This window comes from Protopterus annectens, chromosome 11.part0 (genome assembly GCF_019279795.1).
Source record: "Protopterus annectens isolate FY-2018-M chromosome 11.part0, PAN1.0, whole genome shotgun sequence".
Classification (NCBI taxonomy): domain Eukaryota; kingdom Metazoa; phylum Chordata; order Ceratodontiformes; family Protopteridae; genus Protopterus; species Protopterus annectens.
In genome coordinates, this window is record NC_056745.1 from 208,384,499 (window position 1) to 208,395,747 (window position 11,249).

Sequence of the window (11,249 nt, forward strand, 5' to 3'; positions counted from 1 at the left end):
TGCAATGAGGAACAATGAGACAGTGAAGATGGTTAGCAAGGAAATGAAAAAGTTAAACTAAAGGCACTGATTTATAATGGATCCAAGTAAGCAGTGTGGTGGTTAAGGCACTGATCTATAATGGAGCGATGTAAGCAGTGTGGTGGTTAAGGCACTGATTTATAATGGATCCACGTAAGCAATGTGGTGGTTAAGGCACTGATTTATAATGGATCAACATAAGCAGTGTAGTGGTTAAGGCACTGATTTATAATGGATCCATGTAAGCAGTGTGGTGGTTAAGGCACTGATTAATAATGGATCCATGTAAGCAGTGTGGTGGTTAAGGCACTGATTTATAATGGATCCACGTAAGCAGTGTGGTGGTTAAGGCACTGATTTATAATGGATCCATGTAAGCAGTGTGGTGGTTAAGGCACTGATTTATAATGGATCCACGTAAGCAGTGTGGAGGTTAAAGTACTGATTTATAATGGATCCACGTAAGCAGTGTGATGGTTAAGGCACTGATTTATAATGGATCCACGTAAGCAGTGGGGTGGTTAAGGCACTGATTTATAATGGATCCATGTAAGCAGTGTGGTGGTTAAGGCACTGATTTATAATGAATCCATGTAAGCAGTGGGATGGTTAAGGCACTGATTTATAATGGATCCATGTAAGCAGTGTGGTGGGTAAGGCACTGATTTATAATGAATCCATGTAAGCAGTGGGATGGTTAAGGCACTGATTTTATAATGGATCCATGTAAGCAGTGTGGTGGTTAAGGCACTGATTTATAATGGATCCATGTAAGCAGTATGGTGGTTAACGCACTGATTTATAATGGATCCACGTAAGCAGTGTGGTGGTTACCACAAGAATTCAGCTTATGTCAGCTATAAACCTTTCATAAATCCGTGTTTAAAAGTTGTACTGTGTGTTAACTTTTTTATTTTTGGACTGGGCACCCACTGATTTATGAATCGTTGCCAACAAGAACCATACAAATGGTAATTATTCCTCAGAAATGCCGGCAGTTTGATCTACACATTATCCAAACAAATGTGCTTTATTTTGGCTGGGCAATTTGTATTTTGCGGCACACAGTTCATCAGTGGTCGGCTTAGAGTTTCTGATATGGCTGCATAGGGCTATCTTAATGTGGGAGCTGGATAGTTTTACCATATGTAGTACTACCCTGAGGAAATTATGATTGATACACATTACTAATTAAAGTCGAGGATGGCTGTTTATGCTGCTTTTCCTGCCAACGTTTCCCAGCTATAAACTAGCCTCTTTACTCAATAGGTTCTGTGATAAGCTCTCCCCCACTCACTTCCAAATGAAGAACATGAGAGCTGCAGAATCCCCCTCTCATTTCTCTGCCTCTCTCTCTCACCCCTTCAGCTAACTTCCAAACAGCCATGTTGTTAAACAAACGTGGATCAGTAGCAGTGTGCTGCTTACCTTGGCACCATGCCAATGGGCCATCACCATCTTACAGTACTAGCAACTGAAACAAATCTCTTTATTAGAAAAAGGAAGCATATACAATGCAAACTTTATAAGACAGTTTTGAGGTTGTTATCAAATGCAATGATGAGTAATGTTATTTTCCTTAATGCTTCTTGAAGAATAGATACAGATATTACTATAGAGATAAAGAATTCATGTTTACTGGAAAAAATGTTGCCATTATCATATAACATACCTACTTAGGATGTGTCCAATAAGCCTTCCTTTTTTGGCTAGCATATGATCCTTCTGAAGCCTGTACTTTAGTAAGTAGAAGGTAGAATCAGTGTTGATGTTAATGTTAATGCTTTTCTTGCATATGTTCAGCATTTGTATTGTGTTGAACAGTTTGAAATTTGTACATCTTATAAGATGATTATCAGTCCAGTTATTGTACTCAGTCAATCAGTGTGAGAAATATTATATATTTGTAGGTACCTGATGCTAGCTCCACAAACTGTATCCTGTGATATGCTCGAAACCAGAACTATGCTGCATAACATTCTTACTGTCCCAGCATTTTATGTATTTATCTTTTTTTTAATGGCTGTTCATATTTACTATTCTATCATATTTAAATAGATTGTGGTATCACACACTATACGAACTATGCAAAAGTTGTTTGTCACAGCAAGATTTAAAAAAAATAGCTATCCTCCATTTTTAGTTCATTCCTTTAAAGAGCTGTATGCCTCTTAAAACACTTTTGGAGTACAAGAACACAAAATAGGTGACAGTGAGTGCACCAGCATACACTAATTTCACTATTTTCTGTTCATCTTTTTCCTTAGTCATGCTTTTGCAGGCAAACTTTGCTTTAACATACATTCCTCATTCTTCTTTCTACTTCTTGACAAACTATGAAGAGCAGTGAAGCCGCTATGCAAATGGCTGCATGATGCAGGAAAAAAAGATGAAAATAATCTTGTGGCTAAAAGCAGTAGCTCCGCCTCTTTGTTTGCTTTGCCTATTTTCATTTGGCATCAAAAGCAGCACTTTGGTTTGCTACGTCCCACTGACTTCACCAGTGCGCACTGGATTTTTTTGTGTTCTTGCCTTTAGTAGACAATGTAGAAGTGCCATTTATTGTTGGACAATTTGATGCAGTGAATCATTTTCTAACTGCATATGGTGTATGACTTTATTTTTCTTTCCTCACTGCATTTACTTCAGGCAGACTGTTGTGATTCTGTGTAAAATAGCTCTGTGTCTTTAAGAAATGCCTAATCCCATAATGCATTAAGTCAGCTGAGACAGTTGTAGAGTTGGAGATGTGAGACAAAGCTAATAACTGCCTTTCTGCTATGCTACCATTATGTGAGTCATTAAACTTACTATTCTACTTCGAATGCTGGTGTCCGCTGCCATTATTAGCAACTCTGAGGAAGATGACTGGTAACCGTTGTGCATCGACATGGTGTCAAACCTGGGATATTTTTCATATAAAGCAACCAGAAATTGCCATTCAGTCCAGAAAACCATACCAAAAGCTGAACAGACACTGCAGACTTCAAAGTAACCTGTTTTTACTGAAAATAGCTGTTTATCTCATAATAAAGTCGGTTCATTGATTATCAGCCTTTTAATCCCAAATAACCAGAGCTTTATCAAAACTGGACAAGTTTAACCCACAGAAACATATATAACTAAAAACAGAGATCAAAATAATGCCCTCAGTAAACATGTTATTGTATGCAAAGATTTAAATTTTTTTTTTTTTATTTTGGAAAAGGTTGACAGAAACATTTGAATTGGAGAATGAAAAACTATACTTGAGTATAAAAAAAATACTTTTGCAGCTGTGGTTAAATGTAACTCAGTTGTCAGGTCTTAATGAACATGTTTCAGTCCCTAGTGTTTTAAAACTGTAGATAAGTGAAGTTATGAAATTGTTTTTTTTATATATGATATTTATTTATATATTAAATTGCTAAAGGTAAAACAATTAGGGTTAATTATGTATAGAGTAAATTTCTGTATAGAGCAATTTATTGGTGGTCATGATTGAATTAACTTGATGACTTGAGTTTTATGCAATAATTTGTGTGATGTGTGTATGTTTTGATGAAGTCAAGTGATTTGAAGGACAGCTTGAATGCTTGTACTGTTAGTTCTCATAAAGAAGCATATTACATAAAATTGGAGGCAGTGCTCCAAAATATCAAAGACTGAGGTCTGAAAGTAAATAAATACAAATTCTGTTTTTGGAAAGATTTGATTCAATATTTTGGCCACAGCATAATTGTTAGGGGGACTTGTACTGAATTCAAGCAAAGTCAAAGCCATAGCATAGCTATAAAGTTCAATTTGAGCTATGTCAGGCACTAGGCATGATGCATTTCTTTTTGCACACAGTCGTACCAGATCTGTCCACATTGCTAAGTCCACTAACAGATTTTTTTTTTTTGAAAAAAGATGTGCCCCGGTCATGAAGAATGTTCAAACATAAGCTTTCAGCAAAGTTAAGCAAATGCTGATGTCTGTTTGCTTACATGCTGTTTATTCCAGCTGGATGGTCAAGTTTTACAGTTTGTTGCCCATTGATGTAGAATGCTAACTGATGCTGAACAGATATATTCACAAATATAGAAGAGGCACCTAACAAATGTATGAGCATGTGAAAAGTTCTCTAGATACCTACAGGGTCTAGAGAGTTTCCAACTTCAGACTGACTGCAAATGATTGGATCCACTGATTAATTCATATGATTTGGACAACCTATCAATTTACTTATATAAGACTTAGATATTTCAGTGCTGGTGCAATGTTTGTGCCTGGAAAGCAATTAATTTTGACTAACATATTATCCGAAAATCCAATACCTGACCAGATAGCAATCTGATACCAAAGAAACGTTGCTCTCTGAGTGCAGAGCATTATGGCAAATTGACCAGCAATTATTAAATGTCTAGAAAAGCTGAAATAAGCTACCAAAAGTGACAGTGAGTTACAAATATCATCAGATATGTAGGGGATGGGCAGCCTCACCACTGGGCGCAGACAAAGCACTGAATCTATAAATAGTGCACTATGAGAATACAGTTGTGAACAGTTGCCACTGTACCAAGACAGAGTTATACCTTCTTTATAGCATTCCAATGTGTTGAAGCAAATATACAAGGACATGCAAAGGACACCAGAGCCTCACTAAGCATTGAGAAAGGGGTAGGATGTCTGTAGGGTAGGCCAACTCTGACATGGACATTGCAAAGCTTGTGTGTATCCTTCACAAACCATACCGTAAGAAACAACCATTACTTTCAACTCCTTTCCACAGGGTACTTGGCAAAAAATAGCTTCTGACTTATGTGAGCTTGAAGGAAAGTGCTATTTGACAATGGTGGAATATTACTCTTGATATAGAAGTAGTTTCTGTAATAACCAAGACTAGGCAACAAACCACTGGAAGATTCAAGGCTATATTTTCCAGATATGGCCCACCTACTGAACTGATATGAGACAATGACATAGAGGTCGAGACAATGACATACAGGCTGTCCAACAATCTGCTGTGGCTTTATAAATACCACATCAAGTCCCCACTAGCCACACTCCAATGGAGCTGCTGAAGGAGCATTGTAAACTGCTATAAGGATCCTTCAACAACCTGATCCTCACAAAGTTCTGATGTTCTACTATGCTTCTCTACATAATGCTGTAGGAATAAGCCCTGCATGGCTCATGTTTGAAAGACAGATTGACACTGACATATCTGGACTGGAATCCAGACTTGAACCATACACCATTCCATTTGAATCTATGAGAAATGCCCAGAGACCGAAGGATTCTTGTAAGCCTTTTTTACGACAGGCCATATTCAACCCAAATGCTCAAATGACACTGTGCATTCGCTGATATGAACTTGATCTAATAACTAGAGATCGCGGTACAGTATGGATTGGGACATTCATTCCTTTCCTCACTGTAGTGCGATCTTGGAGTTGGAATATATACTTAGCAGGGAGTGTGGCCCCCACAGGTGGTGCAGTGAGGCTTGCTCCCCTGCAAAAACGTGATGTGAAGTGTAGGACTGACAGTTACCTGAGCTCGTATATGGACATCACATTCGATATACGGTGAAAATGTCAAATCTTCTGAATTCATTCAGCAGATTCGACATTTCACTTAAGTGATATTTTACGATTCAGCATTACTGTTCGAGGTTCCGAACAGATTTTGTTTGAGATTTTGATAGTAAACCTATATATATAGCTATATAGATATATAGACAAAAGAGAAAGTGCCTGACATAAAACATTGAATATTGAACAAATCTGGAAGCAAACATTCCAACAGTAAAGGTTAGGTTTGGAATCAGGGTTAGCACACATGAACCCTAGCCCTAACGCTAGCTTCAGTCATCAAAATAATGCTAATCTTACCTTAAACAAGACACCCATGCTTTACACTAGCCCTAACCCTAACCCCACCAAGAACCCTAATTCTAACCCTGACCCTAGTACTAGTACACACACACACACACACCCACACACACACACACACACACACACACACACACACACACACACACACACACACACACACACACACACACACACACACACACACACACACACACACACACACACACACACACACACACTAGAAATATAGGAAAAAATCAGCATTTCCTGATATTTTGACATTGTGCTTTGCGAGACTGTGTATGCAGGTGAAATCCATGTAATTTTCATTATTTCTTAAAAAGAAAAGTATTTGTTTCTGCAAGGGGCACACTGTATTTCCTCATACTAATCACACCCCCCTTCTATATCATAAAAGACCAAAAATGAACAAAATTCGACAGTCATGATTGTCAGTCACTCTAGTAATCTGTTAGAAAATGGGCCCAGACAAGGTAAAAATCTAGCTTTATTTATAGAGTCTTGCAATTTTTTTCTTTAAATTGACATTCATTTTTTGGTTTGAGTGTAGAACTTCCATTCATTGTGTTGGTCACAGGCACATGAGAAATGTAATAGGAAAGGCACAGCACAGTGACAGGATAGATAGAAACGAGTCACACACTAATGAAGGTACAGGAATAGCATATGTTAATAACAGCTGCTAATAATATTGCATAATAAAACAGAAAAACATAGTATCAGTCATCATACATTCACTGCAGTATTTATTCTATTGTCAAGCAAACACTGTAACTCATTACATTACCAGCATCATCTTCACCTTAGAGTATAAAAAGTATTAGACAAGAATAAAGCCATAATTGTAATGAAGCATTTCATGTCAGTTTTATATAGAAATGCATCTCTTCCAGATGGCTGAGACTCTGCCTTCAAGCTCACTGGGATGATGCAGTCCCTTTGGCCCTCAGGATGGCTACAGAACAAGGTAGAATGAAATTTACAAGACCGCTCTTCAGGTAAGAATGTCTTGACACAAGAAAACTGTGCACACTACTTAACTTCAGTTTTATAAACTTCCAACAAAAATAATAAGCAATACTCATACCAAAACTAAAATATTTGTATGTAATTAAGCATCCCAATATATGTTTTGAATAAGTTGTTTCTGAAGTGACATTTGCTGGTGTGGGGTTTAAACAATTAGGATATTTTATTTTCATACCACAATACTCTTGCATGTGTTTGTTCCCAATTCCTCAACACTGTCAAAATCACCTCTTAAAAATATACAAAGGGTATAGATATTTTGTCTGTTTTTTAATATTAAATAAATAAATATTGAATAGATTACTTAGGATACATAATTTCAGATCAGAGATTCTATGCAATACGTCTGTAAGCCTTGGATACTTATAAACAAGTATATATAAAATCTACAATATCTATCTATATCTATATCTATATCTATAGTTATAGCTATAGCTATATCTATGTATCAAAAGGAGGAATGTTGAGTACTTGTTATTATAGTAAGTGTGGGATTGGGTTTTAATACCAAAATGTTTGGATATACCAAAAATTTCATCATTATGGGTGGTGGGAGTGTGTATACAAGTGTTTATGGCTTAGGGTAAGGTCAGGGGTAAAGGAAGGGGATACATTTAGTGTTGTGCATGTGCGCTGTTATACGTGGTGTTTGTTAGTGATAGAATTATGGCAAGGCTTTTTCCTAAGGTATGGTACAGGCTTGGAGTTTGAAGCAGGGGCAGGGTTAGGTTAAAGTTAACACATATTAGTAACGTTATGCAGTGGGGTGAATGTGTGTGTGTGTGAGTTTGTGTATATGTGTTTCCATGCATATGTGGAGAGTCTAGCTAAGAAGTAAATAGTTTTTAGTTGAATTTTTCTATTTTCAAGTATATTTTTTAGTCTCATGGCCTACCTGAACGCATTTGTTTAATACGTAAGCGTAGCAGTCATATTTGTGATGAATAATCACTTCTGATACTCAAGACACTTTAGACACTATTAGCAAATCAATCAGAATAGCATAAGGGTCTCAGAATGCTTGCAACCCATATAATTCCAGCATTTCCGACCCTCTTGTAATAACATAGACATGATTATAGATTTCCTTATTTCCATTATAATTGTTTATTTCTAGTTTTATTCTTTTCTGTAGCCTGTACTTGACCTTACGCCATTTATGTTATTGTGTAATATTAGCATCATGTCTGTAAGCCTATTAGCTTGGTAGTAACTGAAATTTGTGTAGCCACTGTATAATTAAAGAATAACACACACCAGAGGATAGTGTCTATCCTGAGGTGCAGCATGAAATGAAGGTATGTTTCTTATCACCTGAGGCATGGTGATGTTTTATGGGAATACCCGTGTGCTAAAGAGTACCTGATTATACTATTATATTTTATGCACTGGATAAAGGGAGGACATTAATGTAGAAGACAAGGATGCATGTGCTGTCTTTTTCAAGACTTATATTGTGAAAATTCATGCATATGTGGGCGGAGCCCTTCTTTACCCAACAATCAAGGGCTTCATCTCTTGCTTAATATAAGTAGCCCTAGCGTCAATACATATTAAGGTAGAGAGGACTTTCCTCAAGCAGAGCAAGTTCGTTCTTACCTTAGTGTGGTTTATTTAAAGTTGTCTCGTGACAACTATCCTGAAGCAGCTGCTGTTATTTTGACAATTGTCCTACTCCCTACATTGCACTTACAACATAAAATTAAAAATATACAGGTATTTTATTTTAGCCATATGAATATCAAAGAATGTCGAGTGAAGCTAAAGACATGCAGGTAGGTGTGAGCGTGAATGGGCGTGCCTTCATTAAAGGTTGGGCATCGGGCTGGCAACTCGGCACCGTAAAAATCCGCCAATCATGAGTGGACCGGAGTTCCACTGTGTTGACCCCTAACCGGGAAAAGCCGAAAGACTTTATCTCAGCAGCTACTGAATGCAGCTGGCCTATAAACATTTGAAATTCTTCTTATTGTCCAGTGTATATATGTAACAAGGGACACATGTACTACCTTGCCATTCTCTTGAAATTGTCCTAAGGAATCCATTATATTTTGAGTGCACTGAAGTAAAGGACATAAGGAATATATGGTATTTTAAGCATGTCAAAGTACTATATGGTGGTATTCTTTCACCAGAATATCATTTGTAAAAATATACTGTCCTCACCATAACTTCTAGGTGCTGGCTGCAACTCCAATATAATGCAGCTTAACAGAATTTTAATATGCAAATGTTCATAACAAAAATAAAGCATCAGTTTTTTAATTATAGGGGATTTTCCATGTTTATTTATGATCTGGCCCTCTGCCATCTGTTCTGTTTTGAGAAGGCAGTGAGATCCAAGTTTAATTTGCCTGAGTTTGACTAGAAGCCTTGGAGCTTGGTTGTCTCATCTGCCAGTTGTAAGGCAGTGGGCAGTGGCCTGTTTGGTAGATATGGCAGTCATGCACAGTGGATGGACAGAAGGGTTTGAAGAGAGACATTGGTTGTTGTTGTTGTTTTTCTTTCGGCTTTTCCCAGTTAGGGGTCGCCACAGTGGAACTCTGGTCCGCTAATGATTGGCAGTCAATTTTTATGGTGTCGAGGTGCCAGCCCGATGCCCAACCTTCAATGAAGGCATGCCCATTCACGCATGTCTTTCTAATGCCACTCGATCGCGGGGAGGACATGCAGACTCCACACAGAAGGCACTCCAGCCGAGAATCGAATGGGAGAATCTCTTACTGTGAGGTGACAACACTACCGTTGCACCATTGTGGCTTTGAAGAGAGAATTGGTATGGTGCAAATAGTCAATGGGTGCACAGAGACGTTTGAAAAAAGTTACTTTGCATTTCTTTGTCAGTTGAACAGACAAAACCACTAAAAGCAGATAAGCATATAAGCAAAGCCTTTGTGTTAGAATAGAAAGATCTGTTTTGTTATAGGATACTGCTTAATTTTAATATTTTTTTAACATTTTGCATATTGCATTTTTCATTTCTACAGAGACCTTTACAATTTTACAAAGTGTCGCAATGAGACAGTGAGCAAGTACAAGGAATACAAGCCAAACATGCATCCTATCACCGCAATGCTAGTGGGCAAAGACCTAAAAGTGGAGTTGTCAGAAGAGTAATGTTTCTATAACGTCTGAAAAGAAGTTGCAACTTTTTGAAAAATTTACTGTAGTCTGTCATACAGGTTCTTTGTTATATATTATTTAAATGTTGATATAAGAAAGCAAGGAATACATTTTAGAAAAAGCATCTTCAAAAAAAAATTTTATGCAGAACACATGCCAGTTGTATGAAGACTGTATGAAACAAGGGTACATAATTTAAAGTTTTATTTTATTACATAAACAAAAAGACACATTGATGAGCTTATTAAATACTTGAGATTATGGTTACCTGCTGCATTATAGTGCATGGAACAGCATGTTACATCTCATTTTAAATATCATCACCTTAACTTTGTACAAAATTAGACATAATATTTTTAAGATGAAATGTTACATACTGATCACACTTCTTTAAAACTGACTAGAAACACAGATGCAAAGGCAACACTAGCAGCACAAAAATTCTCCGAGATTTATTGTGAATAAAACAATACCAAAAGACAGTAAGTGCTTTCATCCTTAATAGAGAGTTCTTCGGACCATTTAAATTAACACACAATGAAGTATATATATCCCTGCAAGTTAAATGTCAGTCAATTAAAATTAATTTAAGTGAATACCACCTACTCCTGTGTAATATATTATGTATGAACCTATAATTTATAACAATAAATTCTAAGATGTTATGTCTCATTTGCTTTCATCTTTAACAAACTGCTAATACTAATAATTTAATTTAGCCCATGCTAAGATGAAACATTCAAAAAAGTTTGCCACCATAACTTCCTCTGTTTTAATATAACAGGCCAGGGTCCTCCCCTAGGATGCTGTTCCACTTGTTCTAAAACAAAAAACAATTGGTTGGTCATGTTGCCTTTACATCTGTGTTGCATACTGACCCAAACATTGTAATACAGTATGTGTCTATGATCTGTGTTGCTCATATCATAACATAAATGGGTATCTGTAGATTAAATAGAAAAAAAAAACATTACTTATGAGTACTTAGAAGAGTATTATATAAAAAAAAATAAATTGCATGCATGCATTCTTTCTGGATACATAAACATGTGTCCCAGGATATAAGAAAATAAAATAATAAAATAAAAAAAATACAAAAAGCAAACTGAGTCTTCTTAAAGCATATGTGTAAGTTATATAATGTTAATATTCATATGGTGTTGCACTGTTTTCATTTCCCACTTCGGGCTAGCAGAGCTATAGAAATTTGTGATT

The 11,249-nt window shown here is 36.6% G+C and overlaps 1 protein-coding gene across 2 annotated transcripts in view; it reads left to right on the forward strand.

The window, feature by feature from the left end:
- LOC122815270 (leukotriene A-4 hydrolase-like) overlaps nucleotides 1-11,034 on the forward strand; it is a 231,259-nt gene extending 220,225 nt beyond the window's left edge. For both annotated transcript variants that reach the window (XM_044087624.1, XM_044087625.1), the window contains 2 exons: nucleotides 6,776-6,880; nucleotides 9,899-11,034. In XM_044087624.1, coding sequence (XP_043943559.1) covers nucleotides 6,776-6,880; nucleotides 9,899-10,028 — 235 coding nt within the window. In that variant the 3' untranslated portion in view covers nucleotides 10,029-11,034. The remainder of the gene's footprint in view (nucleotides 1-6,775; nucleotides 6,881-9,898) is intronic.
- Nucleotides 11,035-11,249: the final 215 nt, after the last annotated feature.